The 20,935-nt window shown below is 40.3% G+C and overlaps 2 protein-coding genes across 3 annotated transcripts in view; both read left to right on the top strand.

Annotated features, from left to right (window-relative positions):
- Nucleotides 1-4,992: 4,992 nt before the first annotated feature.
- LOC134870480 (glycylpeptide N-tetradecanoyltransferase 2-like) lies at nt 4,993-11,143 on the top strand. Of its 2 annotated transcripts, XM_063892664.1 has the most exons (12): nt 4,993-5,074; nt 5,166-5,268; nt 5,513-5,657; nt 6,734-6,852; nt 6,973-7,064; nt 7,941-8,057; nt 8,195-8,365; nt 9,058-9,166; nt 9,630-9,800; nt 9,931-10,098; nt 10,314-10,451; nt 10,968-11,143. In XM_063892664.1, the coding sequence occupies exons 2-12, from the start codon at nt 5,218-5,220 to the stop codon at nt 10,989-10,991; spliced, it is 1,305 nt and encodes a 434-aa protein (XP_063748734.1). In that variant the 5' UTR covers nt 4,993-5,074; nt 5,166-5,217; the 3' UTR covers nt 10,992-11,143. The 2 variants fall into 2 exon arrangements, with proteins under 2 accessions (XP_063748734.1, XP_063748733.1); XM_063892663.1 differs by having other exon boundaries at nt 5,012-5,268.
- Nucleotides 11,144-12,470: 1,327 nt separating this feature from the next.
- The window catches only part of svild (supervillin d), a 45,801-nt gene continuing 37,336 nt past the window's right edge, over nt 12,471-20,935 (top strand). Inside the window, 1 exon segment of the mRNA XM_063892997.1 lies at nt 12,471-12,794. The gene's annotated coding sequence lies outside the window, so the exon portion shown is untranslated.

Genomic DNA, 20,935 nt, shown 5'->3' with positions numbered 1-20,935 from the left:
CCATGTTTCCAATTATAGCCAATCTTAATCGGCTTATTTTTATGAATCTCATCATTGCATGGTTTGTTCATTTGGCTGCTAACTGGATAATCTTTATTTTCATTTCATTTTATTTCATGTCAAATGCTATAATGTGGGATTTACTTGATGCACAACGGATGCCTATGTTGAATACCATGTCAGGCTAAATATAACTAAATGCTGTGTTGAATGCAAGTCACTCATACTGACGGAGGCTTTGCATTGACTAAGAACTAAAAATGTATCATTACCAACATTTTTCTGAAAACCAACCCAGTCTTAAACCTAAACTTTTTCACCTGTTCCTAACATTTGGCTGTATAAAATATATAAAGTTGTTCAAATCCAAGATATTGGGTATCAAAAATTGTAATTAAATCCACATGCAAACAAGTTGTTGGTGCTGGTTGTGGTTCCCATACAAGATTGAAGTTCGAAAAACAACTTTACAGACAAAATCTAGATGTTTATACCATCCTGTAAGTACGTTTCCAAAGTGCTTACAACATTTCTACGAGCAAGTAAGTAAATAACGTTTTAATTTGATTTTTAAATCTTGATTGTCCTTGAGAGTTGTCTGGATTTTTCCCTTTTCAATGCAGCCAAATTAAATTTTAGAAAGGTACAGAGCAGGCACGTGGAATGTGTCTCTGTCCACTCTTTCCTTTTCATTCCTTTGCAAGAAAAATGCAAGAGAATAAGAAACACAGAGAGAGGTAGAAAGAGAGGGTAGTGAGCTGAAGGTCAGCCATGGTTGTAGATGTAATGTTCATTGTTGTAAAGTCAATGTTTCGATCTCCTACAACAGCCATTTGCTTCAAAAGTCGTCCCGTGACATTGGATAAGACGTTGAATCTTGCTCGTTCGCTGTCACTGTCACCATAATGTCAGCTACATGCCTCAAATGTAAGATGGACAAAGGTGGATAGAAATGACAAGTTGCCCATAACACTGTCGGCCAGCTTCAATATTGAATGCTGGACCTTTTCTGCAAGAGAATTTGGCACAGAGAGAAAGTATTTAGCTTGGCGCTCAAGGGGAATGCAAATACGGTTGTCCAGTCCACTCAACATGGCCAAATAATTATAGACAAACAAGGTTGCATGATTTAAGAGGGAGGATCTTCCAATCAAAACAAAACCAAGCTTTGTTTTGCAGGGTTGTTGCCAACATCAAAGTATTGTCTTGGAGTCTTTGATGAAAAGATGTTGATTACGACGCATAAGGACACAGAAAGCCTGGCCTCCACTGATTCAACATGCAGAAAAAACACTGGTGCTGCCTTCTTTAATTTGATCAGACAGTTTGACTCAGACTTTATGTTTCATGGCTAATTTTGAAAAAGTTTAAACTTTCCAGGAGTTGGTCCCAAAGGTTTGCTTTCTTGTAGCTTACAACATGAAATATTTTGATATCAAGACAAATAAAATTAACAAGGGATGTATTATTTATCAATTTAAGCCTGCGTGTTTATGTGAAAATCCCCCGTCTGTTTGTTTTATCCTCACCCTTGGGGGGAGGCAGTTAGCTCAGCCTCAGGCCAGACACCGTTTTTAAGGTAGACAGCCCATCAACTTGAGTGACAAGTGTGTGGGATAGAAAGTGTACTTCCTGCCCTGCGAATAGACAATTTACTACTACTTTTTACCACAACCTATTTGTTAAAATAGAATCCTGAAAATGGAAGATGCCATTTAGTGATGACACTAACACATTTTTAAATTTATGGACGAAAATACAGCCAGGGACACTGAGATCTATCATTCACCAAACCAAATACCATTTGACCATGATTTGAAAGATGTCAAGATCATTTTGGTCTAAAAAACAGTCTCATACAGAACAAAATAGAGGTAAATTCATGAAAAATTGGTTTACATGAATACATTTTATTAATTGGCTTAAAACCCCATGTTTCATTCGACACACTCAGCCTCACTTTATTCTGTATGGCCTTAAGCTTTTAGTCGCTAATGTTAGCAAACTTTTGTGAGTCATGCACCGATATAAAACGTGCATCACTGAATCACTTTGGTAGCTAAATGCATCTTCTCTACTTTTAATACTATTCTTCAGGTTTATCCATTCATATTCATCCTGTGAGAATTAGTACAAAACAAAGACAAGGAAAGAGAGAAACACACATAAAATAGCATTAGCGCTAATGTTAGCAAATGTTTGCTAGTCTTTGATGTATTACAGGTATTACTGAAACAGTTTGGTGGCTTTGTGAATCTTCTCTACTTTCGCTACTTTTATTCATGTTTATCCATTCTTCATCTCTTGACAATGAAAGTAAAACAAAGAAGAGTTAAGAGACAAACACAACATAACAAAACGTTCACTGCTTGCCAGTTATTGATTACTAAGACGGAATGCGAAAAAGATAAACACATATTGAAAAGCCTAATCATTCCTATCCACTGATTAAAAGTATTCACTACAGATTTGGAGATCGTGACTTTTTTGATAGTCACGACTGACAAGAAGAACTGAGTTGAATGAAATACATAGGTAAGAGAGAAAAGACAAAGAGGAAACAAGAAGCTGAAAGAGAAATCTGAGAGACTAGAGACAGCGGGGAGAGAGACAGATGCAGAGATCATTGTTCATTCATCCAATATCTCAAACACCGGAGTTACAGACAAAGAGGTAGACGAGAGAGACGGGGAAGAAGAAAAGCAAGGAGGATCTTGTTCGGCAGAGAGATCACAGCAATACAGATCTATTTACAGATTAGTAATGGTTCTGACTGTGTGTCTGTGTGTGTGTCTGTGTCGTCTGATTGTTCTTGCAGTATGTAAACACACACACACACACACACACACACACACACACACACACACACACACACACACACACACACACACACACACACACACACACACACACACACACACAGCCCTTAAGGGGTCAGTTTTATATAGGTGACACTCTCAAGTCCTCAGGGTCTATCCCAAACATCCAAGCTGTGTTAATGTCCCCCGTCTCTCCAGCCGTCTTTTTTTCATTCGTTCATTCAGCTTAAACTAACTCAGATTAGAGAAAAATCCCTTTGCCTTAACAAATTCACTGCTACATCTATGACACATTCCACAAACCATGTGGGGACAACAGGAGTTTGAACAATAATGAATGGTTAATGACTTGGAAGCAAACAGCAGCTAATCGCACACAGAGACAAAAAAAAACTAACAAAAGAAAAACAAATGCTTTCATTAAACTTTCATCCTGTCCCTCAAACCAGGGTGTGAGTCGTATGTATCATGTCCTTCCTGGTGGTCAAGAATCGGAGCTTCTTCCCTGGAAAGAGAAGTGCACTGACCACGAATAATCAATAAGACTTGCAGTATGTTGCCTCATGTTGCAACACCCCAAGAGAAGCATGCTCTTCTGCCCTGTCATGAACCTCTTTGTTTCGAATCAAAACTTGTTAATGAGCTTTCCTAGACTGCGCACGGTCCACTCCTTCACTCTGAGTGGTGACAGGTGTTAGTAAGATCGTGAAGTAGAGACAAGTATCTGAAAAATCTATTTCCTTTGTATACTGTATTTCGGTTAAAAACACTCAGCCACTTTATAGCACAAGTGGTTATACAGATGTGTTGCAAAGGGCTCAGTACTCATGAGGATGCTATAGAGATTATAAAGACCTTTGAGACAGATTTGGATTGGTTTGAAAAATTGACATGCTCCTAAGATAAACATAAGCAGCATGCAAATGACTCTACAGGGATAGCAGTAGACACATCTTGGGACATACAGAGTATAAAGTAAACCATGCACAAAAAGATGCAAACGCTTAATGCACTTTTTAAGTATTGAATAAATATGTAAATCCAAAATCCAGAAAATAAGAAGTTAGTAGACCATGAAATGCTTTGCAGGGTTTGAAATTCTTTTTTTTGTCTTCCTGCCATTTTGAAGGTGGAATCCAAATCTACCAGACACCGCCATTGTTTATTTTGGCTGGTGAGTGAAGCAACTCTAACAGCAACTTCAATATTTTACCAGCATTTGGCTGCTGGCTTGTTTTAATTTTCAACCTTCTGCTGCCGCTTAATTATTTAGCATATCCTTAACTTTAAGACGAAAAAAGCCCATGGTATAAAAACACTTTTTAGAACATTTTTGGCAACTTTGAGTACAGCAAATTATTTAATTCCTATAAAGAAACAGTCTCTCTTAATTTAGATTGCTTCACTGGTAAAACTAAGTTAATATGTGTCCTTGATTTCAGACAAATCTTTGTATAAATCCTTAGTAGTAGTAGCCATGAGTTGTTGTTTTTTTAATATAACCTCATAATGTTGACTAAGATTGTTGTTTATTAAAAGGTGGTTTGTCTTTATTGTTGTAGTTAGAATCTGTTTCAGAGAAATGTTTAATCATCTAGCTATATATCATCAAAAGTTAGAGGATGAAAAATATATGTTTAGCCACATTGCAGCTAAAAATAAACCACCAAACACATTTATTTTGACCAGTAATAATTCAAAACAGTTTGAACCCATGTAGCTCTAATGTATTTCAGACTCTAACATGTACCCTTCTGTAAAATTCAATAACTGTAACCATTTGTGTGTATATAAAACAACAGCCTGACATTGAGTCAATGGACAGATTGCTGAGTCATTGTTAAAATGTTGTACATCACAATGAACACAGGCAATGATTATCATGGGCACAAGTGATACAAGGTGCTGGAAAAAGTGCTGACCTTATAATAAGACAATATGGGAACTGTGCAATTAGACAACTTCAACCAATTAAATCTGCTGCCTGGATCAAGCTGCTATGAGCTTTAATCTGCCCCATAGCTTTATCCAGCAGCTGTCTGACATGTGAAGGCCGTGAGAATTTGTATTTAATTAAATTGCAAGTATTGTGCTCAGCTATCTATGCACTGGGTGGGAGTTGGGTTGGGTGGCTGAGGCGGCCACCCTCCTCCCCTCACTGCTCGCCAAGATAAGAGCTGAAAAACCACAAATGTGTCAGAGAACACCCCGATTCACCCTGAGCTTCGAGGACTTGTTCACAACACCAACTTTTTGTACGGACGACAGTATTTTCCGTTCTCTGTGTGTTCAGTTGGTTAAATTACATTCAATATTCAAGAACGTCTGCATGACAATGTCTTCCAGTGATAAGAAACCATCAGAGGGTGAGAGTTTAAAGCGGAGCAAAAAGAAGCAAATGAAGGAAGATGCCTGGAGACCAGAGGGACCCAGGGACCCTTTTGCTATGGTTTGTTTCTTTGTGTGTGTGAGTGCATTTGTCTATTGTGTATTGTAGGCGTGCTAGTTTGTGTTTGTGACAATGTGAGCACTCACAAAGCGTGGGTTATGAAACAAGTAAATGTGTCTAAAAAACAACCCATTTTGGCTGCAGAAATAAAGATGACATCTGCTGCTGTGTGCCGGTCAAACATCAGTTTTCTTGGAAAGATTATAATGTAACTTGTCCTTGCTTGTCTTGTTCTGCCCTAAAGCTGGACTCTCTTCCTGAGTCAAAGCAGCAGGAGATCCAGAAAGCCCTCCACCTCTTCTCCTTGGGCCCAACGCTGCCCAAGACCCTGCAGCAGGCCAAAAAACACACTTATCGCTTCTGGGAAACACAGCCTGTCCCCAGCCTGGGTGAGAAGAGATAACTGTTCCGGCTATTATTTGCTGGGGTACTCGAAAACAAATGCATTGGCTCAAATGTATAACCAAAGCAAAAGTAAAGCTTTCTGTTACGGAATAGGAAGAGAAAATTGATACCAGTTAAACATGTGTTAGCTAAATACAAGGCAATAGGCTGTTAGCTAGCTTAGCTTAAAGATTAGCCGCATGGGGAATCAGCTAGCCAAGCCAATGGTTACAAAATCCACCTAGCATCTCAGTGATAAGTCATAAAACACATGTTTCTTTATCAAAACTGCAGTGCGCTAATTCCAATTTTAGGTTTTTTTTGTGGGTTATGTGTCGAACTATTGGCCAGGCAAACTTCAAAAGTTACTGCTCCGAGCCAAGAAACAGTTTTATTATATAACCCACCTTAAAATGTTATATTGACTTTTACTTACTAAAAATTACAATGTACGTGGATTTTGTCACCAGGCTGTCTGTTTCTCTAGATTTCCATTGTTACGCTAGCCTACAGTAAACTTACCAGCTGCTGACAGAAGCTTTATAAGACAGATTTAAAGGGGGCACCTTCTGCTTGTCTAACTGTCCTGCAATAATCATAATCGTAAAAATGCTGAAACGGTCCTTTCAATATACCAACATTTACCATTCACTTAGAGACAAGACTATTGCGAACCCTTTCAAGCTACTTCTATCATTTTAATGGCCCAGTCTTACTTTTTTACAATCACATTAGCATCAACATCTGTGAGCAGACATGGTATCATATTCTTCCCTATCATGCATGTGTATATTAAGGAACATTAGACAAAAAAATACAAGAGACACTCATCAAACGTTGCTCTGAATGCCCTTCACTGTTCTTCTGATTACAGCCGTTGCATACTAATTGTATTAATGTTCAATTCCCTTTTATGCAAAATGGTAAGAAGAAGCTCTCTAATCCTATTTAAACATTATTAAAGAGCATCCATTTTAAAAAGTCCATTACCAAAACTTCATAAATCATTCACTGTAATTACAACATTGAGAATTAAGTTATGTATAACCTCATTTGTTTTTCTTCATACTTGTGTCCTCAGGTGACTGTGTTGAGACTCATGGTCCAATAATAGAGGGTGAAGCCAGTGTGCGCAAGGAGCCCTACTCTCTGCCTCGAGGTTTCTCCTGGGATACTCTGGACCTGAGCAGCCCCTCTGTGGTAAGTTCTATAACAACATTAGAGTCTGCATCACACTAGTCTGTCTAATTTGGGTCTTTTAGATGTAAGGAGCTGTACTTTTTCGTGTGAGGTTGTGAAAACAAATTCCTATCACTGCAGTTGGAAGAGCTATGCACTCTGCTCAATGAGAACTACATGGAGGAGGATGACAACACTATGAGATTTGAGTTCTCTTTGGATTACCTACGATGGTAAGCTTCAATGTATATCAGCAAAAATGTATCTTTCCACGTGTCTGTGTCTGTAACAGTGTGTGTGAGACTTTATGTGCATGTGTGTTTGTCTAAACTGTGTCTCTCTGTATGCCGTTACTCTCACACATTACAGAACATTTGTGCTCATTTATAACTAATATAACTTCTGTGGTTGTGGTGATTCACATTTTTTGAGAAACATATTTTATTGACTGTTTTATCTTATCTAAAACAAGTATGTTGTCAGGGCTCAAAAACTGACATTGAAAAGTTTGGTCTTATTTTCTACTAAAGTTAGGCACGATAGAAGATTTTGAAATCCTTGTTTTGGTTATCTTTGCCACCATCTTAAATTAAAGGTTGCCGTGATTGACAATTGAGGTCATCTAGTGTATATTACCATACTCTGTTTGAGTCAGGTCTTGCATTAAAACACCCAAAACCTCTCATTACAGCTGCGACACGACTTTGTGAATTGCACTAAAGTATTTAAAGTGTTTTGAGTCGAACAACATCATTTTTCCCACTCCACTTTCCAGTCTGACCCCCTGACATGCCGTTATCAGTTACCGGCTACTCTTATCTCACTGCTGGCTTTTGCTTCTGTGATCTGCATAAACGGTATCTCTGCCTTCAGGAAACACTTATTTCAAAACATAATTTACTTTGATACGAATAATTAACATTAGAATTCCAGGAACTGGCACAGGTATTTGGCCCTGAGGTTAAAGAAAGCTGCTGTGTTTATTCAGCTGAGTCATCTCAAGCTCAATTATTTTATTGAAAAATTGTCTATAATCAGAGTTTGTTGAACTACCCCTGCATGTTTTCACAGATTCACGTTGCAGACAATGTCATTCTCTTTCTCTTAAGGGCTCTACAACCTCCTAACTGGCTGGCTCTGTGGCACTGTGGTGTACGAGTAGACGCCAATAAAAAGTTAGTCGGCTTCATTGCTGCTCTTCCCGCAGATGTCCGCATTTATGAGACGTGAGTAGCTCATAAATATATGCAACGATATGTGAAATATGAGCAGTATTAACATTCAGAGCACTTGCTGACAAAAATTGAAGCAATTTTACCTGCAAGTGTCTACAACCAAATGCTTATAATTTGGTCTCCTGCAGGGAGAAGCGGATGGTACAGGTCAAATTTCTGTGTGTTCATAAGAAGCTGCGCCTGAAGCGGATGACTCCTGTTCTGATCCGAGAGCTCACCAGACGAGTCAACCAGCAGGGTGTCTACCAGGCTGTCTACACAGCTGCCTTAGTGCTGCCCACGCCCCTGAGCTCTTGCAGGTAGTAGCTGCTGCACAGGGTGGATTCACATTGATTTTAATGCAAAGTGAAGCCACAATTAGCACTTTTAAAGCCTGCAGAAAAAAACGTTTTAATATGGGGGGTATATTCCCTGCCAAAGGTCACAAGAAGATTGGCTATTTCAAAGGGCAGACTTTTGTTTTTGTATTTGTTTTGTTTACTTGTTTAAAGCAGTAGCAGAGTGCATTTGGAGAAAGGTGATGTAACTTTTTTGAGATGCCAGGTAACTGTCAATCAACGCTGACCTAACAATACCAAGAAGCAGATATGCTAGAGTTAGAGAGCTATACATTTTTTGTTTGAAACCCAACATTTTTCTTTGGTAATTGTACGGTTTAATGTAACTATGCACATTTACAAGTACTTTATTATGATAGATAATAATAGTTTATGATGCTGAGCAGTATATCAAGTATTAAAATTGGTTCGTTCTTTAGCAGCTGCAGCATTGAAGCGATGAACACATTAACGCAAGAACAATTTAAACACAATAATTTACTTTTGGTACATTTTGTACTAGCATATTTTGTTGCTAATACTTTGATACCTTTACTTGAGTTTTTTTACTCATAAGTATGTTGTTAGTGAGTGTTTTGGGATGTTTGATCTTCTCATTTGAAGCAATGTCCTAACTTTACTGTTCTAACAAAATAACCAACGTAATGTTGTAGGTACTGGCATCGCCCTCTGAATCTCCGAAAGCTGATGGAGCTGAGCTACCCAGGTCTGAAGCAGAACATGAACCTGCAGAGGGCTGTGAAGTTCAACCGTCTGCCTGAGGTGAGTGTGTGCTGCCACCTACAGACAAAACACATCAGTGCCATTATAGTCTGTCATTGGCCTGATATGACTCTAAACCAGAATTTGCCACTACAGTGACATATAAGAAACTTTCCATTTTGATTCCTATCTATATAATAAGGGTTTGTACAGAGAGGGTTTAATCATATATCATTCATGGCCAGATGTACATACATGTTTATTCCTAAAAAAGTGTGATTTGGTTTGATTTGGGTTTTATGACTGTTCCAGAATTCCCACTCCTAAAACCTTTGACCTTAATACGTCAACAAAATGAAACTCCTAATGTAAATATACTCAACTAATGGAGGTTTCATAATGATATACATTAGTTAAAATGTTACGCTTTTCTCCTGCAGTTTCTCCAATTTAAGAAATTGTTTTAAATCATCAGGAATTTGTGCTTTGTTTTTCTTGCTTTTCTATTCCTCTTCTCTTCCAGGTGACAAAGACCCCAGGTCTTCGCCGTATGTCTGAGGAAGATGCTGCAGGGATTCACTCACTGCTGCAGGCTAACCTCGGCAAGTTCCACCTCAGCCCCATGTTGTCCTTGCAGGAAGTAGAGCACTGGCTGTTGCCAAGGGAGAACGTGATCGAGACCTATGTCGTGCAGGTCTGACCTTACAATTTGTCGATTTAAATGTTTAATTTCTTTGGAGGGGGTAGAGCTTTCTTCACCCTTTCAAGAATAAAAAAAAGCCTATGCTGCATTATTTATAATTCCCCTCCCTCCTCACACACAGGGTGGCGATGGCACACTGACAGACGTGGTGAGCTTCTACAGTGTCTCCTGCAGGGTGCTGAATCATCCTGTGCACACTGACATGAGAGCTGCTCATCTCCTTTGCATTGCCTCGACCACCACAGACCCGGTAGACCTCATGGAGGATACTCTGGTCCTGGCTCAAACTGTGAGTGTCAGAACAATAACCCCTCGTTTAAAAAGACCTCAAGGTGTTTGACTTTTAACATAACCAGGAAACCTGCAAGTAGCTTAGCTTATCTTCCCTACTTAGCTAATCCTCCCTTCAATCTACATATTAGCATTAGTATTTCTGTTTTATATGCACATATTTGGTTGACCGTGGTTCTTAACAAATTAAATGATGTTTTTCCTCACTGACAGAAAGGTTTTGACATCTGCTTTGCTCTCAATGTGATGGATAACGAGAGTTTCCTGGAGAAGCTCAAGTTCAGCATCAGTGACAAGAGCCTTCATTACTACTTGTACAACTGGATGTGTCCTACTATGAGTCCAGACAAGGTACTGAATAATGTATTATCTCCATCTGCCAAGAAACTTTACTGTAAGTAACTGTCATAGTGAATTATTGGTCATTGAAACATTTAATTTGAGTGCAACAATTCCTTGAAGAGCTAAATGACAGGTCTATAAAACCTTAGTCTAACATCAAATAAGTGTTGGATCCATGTTACGCCTTTTTTAAGACAGAATAGGGTTTGATCTACTGTCTAATCTTGATTTGTGATATTGTACACTTTATTTTAATGACATGAAGAAGGGCTATTATAAATTATCTATTATGGATTCAAACTGAGCTACCTATATTGACTTTTGCTGAAATTACAAACACAGACACTCCAGGTTAAATTCAGAAATGCAAAGTGTAGCTGTGCTTTATTCAATTATGTGTGATACGAGATCTTAAATAAATGTCACAGAGTAGCACACACTTTAGGTTTAGTGTTGTGTTGTGTTTAATAGTTGCCAGTCATCAGTGACTCATAATGCTGAAACTTATTCCTGTATGTTTTTCAGGTGGGCTTGGTGTTTCCCAACTAACCTGACAGAGTGATGAAGATGAAGGACCACAGTGATTTGCAGGACAGTGGGAATCAAACTTCATCCCTAGCATTGTTGAAGTTTGAAATGTTAACAGAGAAACTGTAAAACTGAAACACACTCAAAGAAGTCAATAAAAGAAAAGAATTCCATTTGTTTTTACATCCATCATCCGAATGTCAGTAATTTACTGGGTTCAGTGTTTATGTGACAGGACCTTCTGGTGCATGACACCTAATACGAAAGCCCCCAATACACTGATTTTGTTAGGTGACAAGGTCATTAATCTTTCTCAGTTAATGCACGTGTAAGATCACAAATTGCCAGACGTAAACTCAATCATCTTTTGCCACATCATGTGAAATAGGAAGCAATATACATGCTTGTGAAAAATCTATAAGCACATTTTTACAAAGTTAACCCCCTTGATTACATTCCAAAAAAGCTACCAAGACAGGATGCTACACAATATCGTATGCTTTCTTTAACATAAAATATGTATCTTCCAGTTCAAGAAAGCATTTCACTCTGTCTTTATATAACCTTAAGTGAAGAAGAAAATGACTGATAATATTTACATCATTTCAGAGTGGTTTCAGACTATTCATCAGGAACTGATTACTAGTCATAAATCCTCGCGGTACAAACGTTGTCTAAAATCAAACAGCAGGGGGCATTGCAGACTTAACATTATTGTGATCCTTTTTAATGATGTACATTAAACAACAACAGATGGAGTGTAAAGGCAGGCATCACCTGCTTTGCATTTTATTGATGCGTATGATAATCACAAACAAAAACCTCAACATAATTCCAGTGTGTGTTAGACAGTGAGATAAATAAAGCCATAGAAAGACAGAAGGATATACTGTATAACAGTCTACAAAATCTACCTTTATGATGCCTTCAGGTACTGTCGAAAGAAAATCCTACTACGGATAGCCTGCAAATCCAGCTAACACACCTTGAACAACTAGCAGTCGTGCCAGATGTTGCAAAACTAAATATGTTAAAACTTATTTTTGATAAGTTATGCCCAACCGGGTGGTGCTGCCTCCAATCTGATACAAAGATACATGTAAGGATGTCTTGTGTGTGAAATATTGGATAATTCTTCACAACTAATAAAATAAAGGTGACCTGATGAATCTACATTAGCATCACTTCCAAATCACTCTGCAAGATAATCAGGAAGCAAAAGGGTCTTTTATGTGTATAGCAGAATTATTATATTAAAAAGCTGAAGTAAGAAGTAAGTAAGTACGTTATAAAAAGCATCTGGAGTTTAGAATGCCCAACAAACAAACAAAAAACCTGGAATTAATTGAATGTGTCACTTTCAGCTTCTTTTAGGCTGCGTATAGAGAAGTCCACTTTTGAATAACACATTAACCGGAGGCTCATGAATGCACCACCGCCCTGAGTTTGGACCAATCAGAAGCGAGTAGGCATTTTAAGTTTGAAGTTACCGGACCTGTCTGTTGCTGCTCTCACTGTCTGCACCCTGCCCGGGCAGGACAGCGCCGTATCTCTTCGGTGAAGGATGGATCGAGAAAGCTGAGCTATTTTCTAAAAACAAAAAAGAAGAAAAGTGTCGGTATATATTTCTGGTTTCTTTCCTTCTCGTCGAGGACTCGCTCGGGCTGAACGTCAGTGACGTACTGCGGTTAGCATTGTCAGGAACTTTACAGAACATACGCGCTGTTAAAAACCTCAGTGTGCTATTTTGTTTGAACAGCTGCCTAACACGAGTCCAACTGTCTTTTGGATGTTGCGTATGCTGATCTCCATGAAGAATTGCAGGTATGTTATGCACGACATTAAGCAGCGGTTTATGTTGCAACATTGTTATGATTGCATTGTTGCAGTGCGTGTTACTACGAGGCACTAAATGCAAGCTCCTCTGAAGATATTTCACAGGTGTATGATGAAATGCTTATCAGTGCGAGAAGTCAAATGTTTCCCTAGAAATTGTTACATTCAAGGTCGAGGATATGCGTAGTTTTGTGTGGAAACGCTGTCACGACCTCTCCAGGCTGTCATTGCGTGTGTCCGGGTAGTTTCCCGCATTATTCATCATCCTAACTCCTAAGAAAACGATGGACACTGAAAGAAATGCTTGCTTTTTGTCAGGCTTTTGCCTTTTCCAAGCTGCAGCCTATGACGAGTCTTAATACTCAATTGAATGCAAGTGTTTCTGTCCCTGTTTGGGGCATATGAAGTGACAGAAAGTCCACTCCAGCTGGTTTTATCCTTTCACCCACTGTCTTCCTTTGGAAAATTGGTCAACAGAGACTCTTTTTTTTTTTAAAGAGCCAGTCCCTTTGCAAACAGTGACCGAGAGAGTTGAGCTGTTGTGTTCTGCAAAACCACCTGTGAAAACAAAGTGATAAGAATGTCTGTGAGAGCAGAAATGGCTGTCACTCAATACCTTATTTTTCAACTCTGCTGAGGGGGGAAATTCTACAGTACTCACTAGTTGGCACAACATAGTTTGGAATCAGAGTCATGTTTATCTGTGTCGAACTGCCCGAGCTATGCAAATACTTGCAAACAGCTTGGGTAATGTCTGTGTACATGGATGAGGCGTGTTTGATTTTCTTGAGATGTGCGTATGTGAGGTGTAGCCTTTGTTTATTCAGTGTGCATTTCTTTCAGCAGTCATTTAAACTCTGCCTGGCTCTTATCACTTGTTAACAAGCTGCAAATTAAAAGGCTTATGTTCAAAACAGTGACTTTTTAGGGAGAAAAATTGTCACATCTGATCTTCAGTACATTGTATCTTTAAACTTCACTGTGTTGAAGGGCAATCATTCATTCGAAGAGCACATGTTACTTTTTAAAGCTTTATATCTGAGGGCTATGGTATTTGGGACTTGTCAGGCTGTATTTTTCCTCAATGTACAGCATCTCAATGGCGTCTGTCACAACAGGTTAACCTGCCTCAGCGAGCTGGCGTTGAGCAAGAAGAAACTGATGCATGCCTTGATAAGACAACTATATTTGTCAGACACTGAGCAAGACGGCACATGTTACCCTTTAACTCATTAATAACACCCAGCTGCCTGGTGTTACTTTTGTTGTTGAGAAATGCATTGGTCATAACTGAGTGCTATCTTGAGCAGAAGAAGCAGGGAGTGGCTCCTGTCATGCTAACATTAATTCTGCTGCTCTTTACCTTCCTCTTCTTTGGACCGTGTAAAGACCCCAAACAACAGACTTCTTTAAGAATGAAACTGTGGATCAGGTTTCAATTCATGAATCATCATGAAAAAGTGCTAGCAAGCAATGCAGAGGTTTTAATGACAATGGTGTTTTTTTGGCTTCTTTCAGGACTTTTCCTCACCCTAAATCTTCAGTTGAGTGGTTCCCAAACCTATTCTCCAAATAGCAAACCCTCCAACTATTAAATGCACACCTGCACACCTAAACACAATTCATTGCTATCAACAGATTAACTCAAAATGTGCCAAGATGGCTACATCCCTGGGAATAAACATGTACATTTTTCCTGCAAGATTTCACATCTTGCCTCCCCCCCAAGTTTGAAAACCACTCCATTATCGTTCTCTCGTTTGGCTTTTTTTTTCTGTGGTTCTGCTGCAGTTCTGCCAACGTTCTGTCATGAAGGTGTGTGTCGGAGATTTTATTTGGTACGCCGAGTGAATGCACCCCAAAACAGTGTGTTGCTTAGCTGAAAAGTAAGGGATATAAAAAAAGAGTGTTAGATTCAAATGGGTAATTACGGTTTTTAACAAGGCTCTAAGAGAGAGAGAGGTCCGAAATATGTACACTTGTGCCCAGTTTGTCTCAGTTTATTATTAGATGAGCAAAGATCAGCTATGTTATACATTGCAGAACAATTTCCCCCAATCAGACGGTCTGCACATTCTGTTGTTATATAGATATTAGTATGTTGAGCGTTCTTCCGCACGTGTTACTTAACAGTTAAATTACAAGCTACAGCTGAGCTGCAAAACTCCGCTCTACAAAGTCAAACACGAGATCCATAACCCAACCCCATCCATCCCTTCCGACCTATCCTCTCTCCGCAGCTCTCAGAATGGTTTGATGTCAGCTGCACTTCCAAAAAGTTCCTGCCGTACAAATATTTATACAAAGCCGAAGGGAAGTGACAATGTGAGCAATAGGAACTCCAACAGGAAAAGTGCAAGGGGGTTACCCTCAGGCTAATCTCCACTAAGACATATTTATAAACCTAGCTAGCAGTTAGAGTGGACCGTTTCCAGCTTCGTCACCAAGACGCTAACTGTATTTGGTCAGCCACCGCACAGCCTAGGCCCACTTCAATGACGTCTTTAACCAGTGTAATATTTGCATGGCACATAAACATATGGTTGTACTTCAGACTTTCATTTGATTTGCACACACATAACAGTTTCCATGTGTCGGGGCAGCACAGGGCTTCTCTCCATGCTTTGTTTTAGCTCAGTGCCAGAGCAGAATTTCCTCTGACACCATCATCAACTAAAAAACAAAAAAGCCTCAGTTAAAAAAACACCAGAATGTTTTCAATCTCAGTCAAAACAAGTGAGTTTATGAGCAACTTTTTCTGTACATGTCAACCAGGGTTTAAAGCGTTCATGCTCATGTGAGTGACAGATGTTGCCATGAAACCATCCATTAGTAAAACATGCACTTAAGAAATGCACATTTGTGAACCGTATGTAGGGATATAGTTAAAGGAGTGTGGTTAAACACGGCAACATTTTAATGCGATCTAAAACAGGATGTAAAGGTTGCCTTAAATCGATCCTTATGGACTGGTTTACAGAAGGTATTTCAATAATATTGCACTTTTTATGCCTATTCTTAGTTGGTTTTTTTTTGCCCACAAGTGTGTTTTGTTCTCTGGTTTCACGATGAATATGAAGCTGGTTAGCGTAACATAAAGACAAGTCAAGGAGATAGCTATCCTGGATTTGTCCCAATGCTCTAAAATGTTCCTACCATGCATCCAAAGCAAGCTTTTTTTTAATTCTGAAATAGTCAAGTGGAAAAAAGTTGTGGTTTTAATGTGGATAAGATAAGATTAAAGGTACGATATTGATCTCAAATAGTGACATTTTTTTGGATTATGTTCTGGGAAACTTTTCAGCTGGGAACAGTGACTCACCGGTTGCTATTCAATGAGCGGCGCATTCAGGCTTAATACTCCGCCACATAATCCCCCCCACAAACCAAACTTTGGCTTTGGTATGGATTTAACAAAGGCGATATAAAGGGTCAATAAGTCTGCTTAAGAGGTATTTCACCTTCAGGGTTCCGGACTTATGTGCTAAGCTAAAACTAAGCTAACTTGCTGCTGGCTGTACTCGTATAGCTCCTTAAACAAATACATACCGTCATGGGAGTGATATCGAGTGAATCACCCAATTCTTCTAAAACAAAGAGCAAATATGCATTTTTCCCAAATGTATTCCTTACAAACTGACATGCAGATGCATATTTCCTTTTCTGTTACGGTCATATTATATAGAAAAGTCATAATAAATGATATCACCTATTTATCTTTCAACGTTTATGTCTATGTTCGCCATTTCCTATTACAATACAGTACCATAGTGTTCCTCCTTGTCTGTTCTTTCCACTTAAAAGAGTTTAGGTGGCGTTACATGCTTAATACCCTCACTGTTAATGCTCCATCTCCCAGCGATGACCCATCCCCCTGCTAGTAGGAGACCCCCTTCCCTCACCCCCTGCCCTGTGGCATTCCAGCTGGCCAGATGGTGTCTGCTCTGCACAGTGGACACCAGAGAGCAGAGAGAGAGAGAAACCCCACTGGCAGGATTCGCAGGATGAGAGCCCCCCCCCCTCCAACCCCTCTCTCTTTATGTCGCACCCCCTCTCTGCTCACTCTGTATCTTACATGAGGCCATTCTGGGGATAAAGTCCATGTTGATAAGTTGTTGACAGGCGAGAAAATCTCATTAGTTTCTTAGGCGAGACAGCTCAGTGTTTACTCTGTAGTGAACTGAAAGAGGGAATCACTCATTTCAAGTGTTTATAGAAGGAGGTGCATGCTTTTTACGCATACAAGTCATACCACAGTCCAGACATGTGTGAAAAATAAGGATTCATGCATGTTATCATTAGTAGAGTAATTGTTGTCATGCGGAGTACATGGAAGAGGAATACATTGAACGAAACATCAGTTCTACTCAGAGTAACACGCCTAGGTCAACATTTAAAAATAGTTGAAACAGCTAGCTTCCAGTGTTCGGGTGAATGCCTCGATCAATTTGCACATTTTTCACTCTTTCCATCAGAAGTTGGCAAATTGTGTGCACCTGAAGTGTTGCCGGAGTGACGCAATGCTTTCCGTGTGTTGGAGTGAATCAAAGGGTAGCAATGGGTGTGAGGGTAGGTGCTTTAGCTGTAGCTACTACAGTACATCTGTCCCATTAAAAGCACTGCGTGGGTGTTTGTTTCTGGCCCTCTAAAAGGAATCCGACGCAGCACATTGTGTGTTGTGTTTGTGTGTGAGCATGCATGTGTATGATCACCCAGCTAGATAAAGCCCCATAAACCCCACCCTTCCTACTCCACACTCCAGCCTCCATGATTGCAGCCTTGTTGGACAGCCAGTGTGTATTTCTGCCTGTTGTTGTCATTCTTCAGTGTGTGTGTGTGTGTGTGTGTGTGTGTCTGTGTGAGTTTGCTTGTTTGCCTTCCCATACGTCACATTTAATGACTCCTTTTGAGTACTGCAAAGAGAACGCCGGAAGGCATGGACAAAGAACAAGCCTGTAAAAAAAAAAGAAGAGGAAAACACAGATGCTTCTCTGTGTTAAACTTCATAGCTTTATTGAGTTTGAATGTGTGCTGTTGTCCCTCTCTACAAGGATTTCAAGGAGGGAAAGCAGCACACTCTCTCCGCCTGGTGACAATGGTAGCTCCCCCTCTAGCAGGTCAGTACAGTTTTTACAGTGTCAGTTACTTAGGCAAAGCAGAGTGCAGGCATGAGTACCCGGGGGGTTGTTATGTCAACTGGCTCTCGGGTGACTGGCTGCAGTCAGCAGGACTTCTGGTAAAAAGGATTTCAGGGAGTTTGTGTCTGTGTGAGTAAGAGAGGGGAGTGAGGGGAGGGAGTGATGGATTAGTCTCAGGCCCTGTTTTTGCCCCATCCTCCCCCTCCCTCTCTCTGCAGAGGCAGCAGATCTTGCCCTCCCTCCACCCCCTTACCACCAGACTGGGGCCCCTTGGCACCCTGGAGACACTTGCCCCACAAAGCCATCACATCCACCCCCACAAAAGCCCATTCTCTCCTCAATCCTTTCCATCTTCTTTCCTCGTTCGCCCTCTGATCTCTGCAGTTCCCTCGTTGTCTCCACCCTTTCCTCTTCTGTGTCCTCAACCAAACTCTTCTTTCAGATTTTCCCTCTCCTATTGCCTCATCCTATTCTTCCACTTCTCCTTTTGTATGTAGCTCAAATCCAGGGAGTTGAGTCATGTGAGTGATGGGCTTGAGCCATGATAGACAAACACACCCCCACTGTCATCCTTTGAAGCTCTCTATTAGCGAATGCCCGTTTCAGCAGGATGATGTGAGCTTCCACAATTGCAATAGAGACGTCACTCTTCCAGAGTTTTCCAGGCAGGGTAATTAAACCGCTTTAAGTGCTCAATGATTGCTTTTTAAATGAGGAACACATTGGCCACTCAGCATGTGATTGATTGTTGTGTGAGGGTGGTTTAAGATAGTGAGACACATCCCTGGACCCGCCCGCCCTCCTTGGCTGGCTTCTGGTGCGTTTGTTTACCCGTATAGTTCCGTTTGAAGCCGATGCTTAATTTAAAAGATGGAGTTATTGGATTAGCGACGGGTGACCCGTACTCAGGCCTACAGTATATGCTTTCCATCATTGGTCACATGACCTGGTTGTAGTCATGCACAGAAAAATGCAATATACTGGACACCTCACAAACCAGAGGACACTTCCTATGGATGCAAATTCAGCATATTTGAGGGTTTGATATTCCTTTAACACAAAAAATTAAAAGATTTGTATTGCAGCTTTCTTAATATTCCAACATTGCAATTATGATTATGGGATAGCTAGGGATACACATTATCTCACCAAACCATATGCTGTATAGAATATGGACAACGTCCCTGTGATTTCACCAGAGAAATTGAGGCGGCCCTGGGTCATGTAGCAGAGCAGACAAGCTAGCAGCTATTGACCTTGTACAGGTTAAATGTTTGACTGGGAGCGAAACTATCTCTGGAGGGGATTCCCACTTTCCTCTAAAGCTCCACTGATCTGCCTGGAGGTTGCAGCTTGGACCAAACCTCAAAGCAAGGAAACAATCATTTTAACATTCACCCCGATTTCCTCTGCTTTAAAGATACTACCAGCTTTTGTATTGCTTTATTGTCCCCGAGCTTAGCGGAAAATTCCCCGAAGCTGCGCCATCGAAAGAAACATTACTTAAAAATGGACTGGCAGTCCTTTTTTCCCCATGCACTGGCACCTGGTTTGGTCTGTGGAGTGAAGTTTCCACTCTCCACCCGCCTCTCTCAGGAAGAATGTCAGGATCTTGCTGTGGCTTTAACTGCCTGCTCTCTTTTTGTACAGCCAAGTAAAGTGTCTCTGGTGTTTTCAGTGACCTCATGTGGATTCCTGAACGTTTACGGTGGCAACAAGTTGTCCTAACACAAAGCGCTGGTGCTGAACAAATACCTTGGGTAATGCCTCACAACTGTTGCAGTTTCAGGTAGAAATCTCTGTGTGGATAACTAAGAGTTCCAAGAAAGATAGGAGAAGATAAACAACTCTAGTAGTAGTTCCAAAAAAGCTGTTCAAACAGTGTTCCTAAATGTTTGCCATTGCTCAGGTCAAAAAGGTGACCTCAGTTTTAAGTAACAGGTAAAATCCCCATAAGTTTTCCATGCAAATCCACTGTTTATGAGCAGGGTGTGTGCTGCATTCCTGCCCTGTCCTCCTGTGTGGACACGGGAACTCTGAAAAGATTCACAATCTGGTGAACTACAGGTCAGCTTGTGCCTCTGGGGCAGATCTCTGTCTGGTCTCTTGTCTTGGAATCAGTGAGGTATTGTATTTGTGCCAATCTGTCTGACATTTATTCTTTTCCCATAACAAGCCTGCCCCCCTTAGATAATGACACGAGTGGGTTGTGAGTAACAGTGACATACTAGTGACATTTCAGATGCTTCAGTTCAATCAGAAGTCAAACTACGACATCCTTAAAATAATTAGTACATGCACATTAGACCAAACCAACATAAGCATTGACAGTTCAAGTTTATGTCTATACAATTAAGTTCAAACATCTATTCATTTAAACACATTTGGAATAGGGTTGCACCATATCTGATGTTGAATATTGCAATAAGGATGTTGCAACAAATACACTGATATTAAAGGTGCTATAGAATGGAAAACTGTATTTCCCTTGGCATAGTTGAATAAGGAGAGTTCGGTACATTGAACTGAAATACCGTGAACCTCAAACACCATTGTTTCCTCCTTCACGTGCAAATCATGAATATGCATATCACAGCGGTAAAACGGGTGAATTACAACAATCCCTGTGTGTTACGTCAGACACAGTAGTCCAGCCCCAACATCTGCATACACCAGCTCCTGGAAACACTAACGCTAACACTTACCACTCCGTAACGTTGCTCTCCAATCCACGACCAACTGGCTGTTCTTCAAATCCATCGGTTTCCTCCTGCGATAAAGGCTCAAACATGTAAGGTTGGATGCCAATAGCCTCCATGGTTCATCTCTCAGAGTTTTGAGAACTTCACTTACTTCTGTGGGCTCTGAGGCAGCCATGGATAGCTCCTTGTAAACCAGCCAATCAGAGCAGAGCTCATCATAATTATTTAAATGAGCGCCCATATAAGGCAATTCAGCTTGTTTCATTTTCGAACCAAATCATAGGGTTGT

This window comes from Eleginops maclovinus, chromosome 10 (genome assembly GCF_036324505.1).
Source record: "Eleginops maclovinus isolate JMC-PN-2008 ecotype Puerto Natales chromosome 10, JC_Emac_rtc_rv5, whole genome shotgun sequence".
Lineage (NCBI taxonomy): Eukaryota > Metazoa > Chordata > Actinopteri > Perciformes > Eleginopidae > Eleginops > Eleginops maclovinus.
This window is presented reverse-complemented; position numbering and strand designations above follow the sequence as displayed.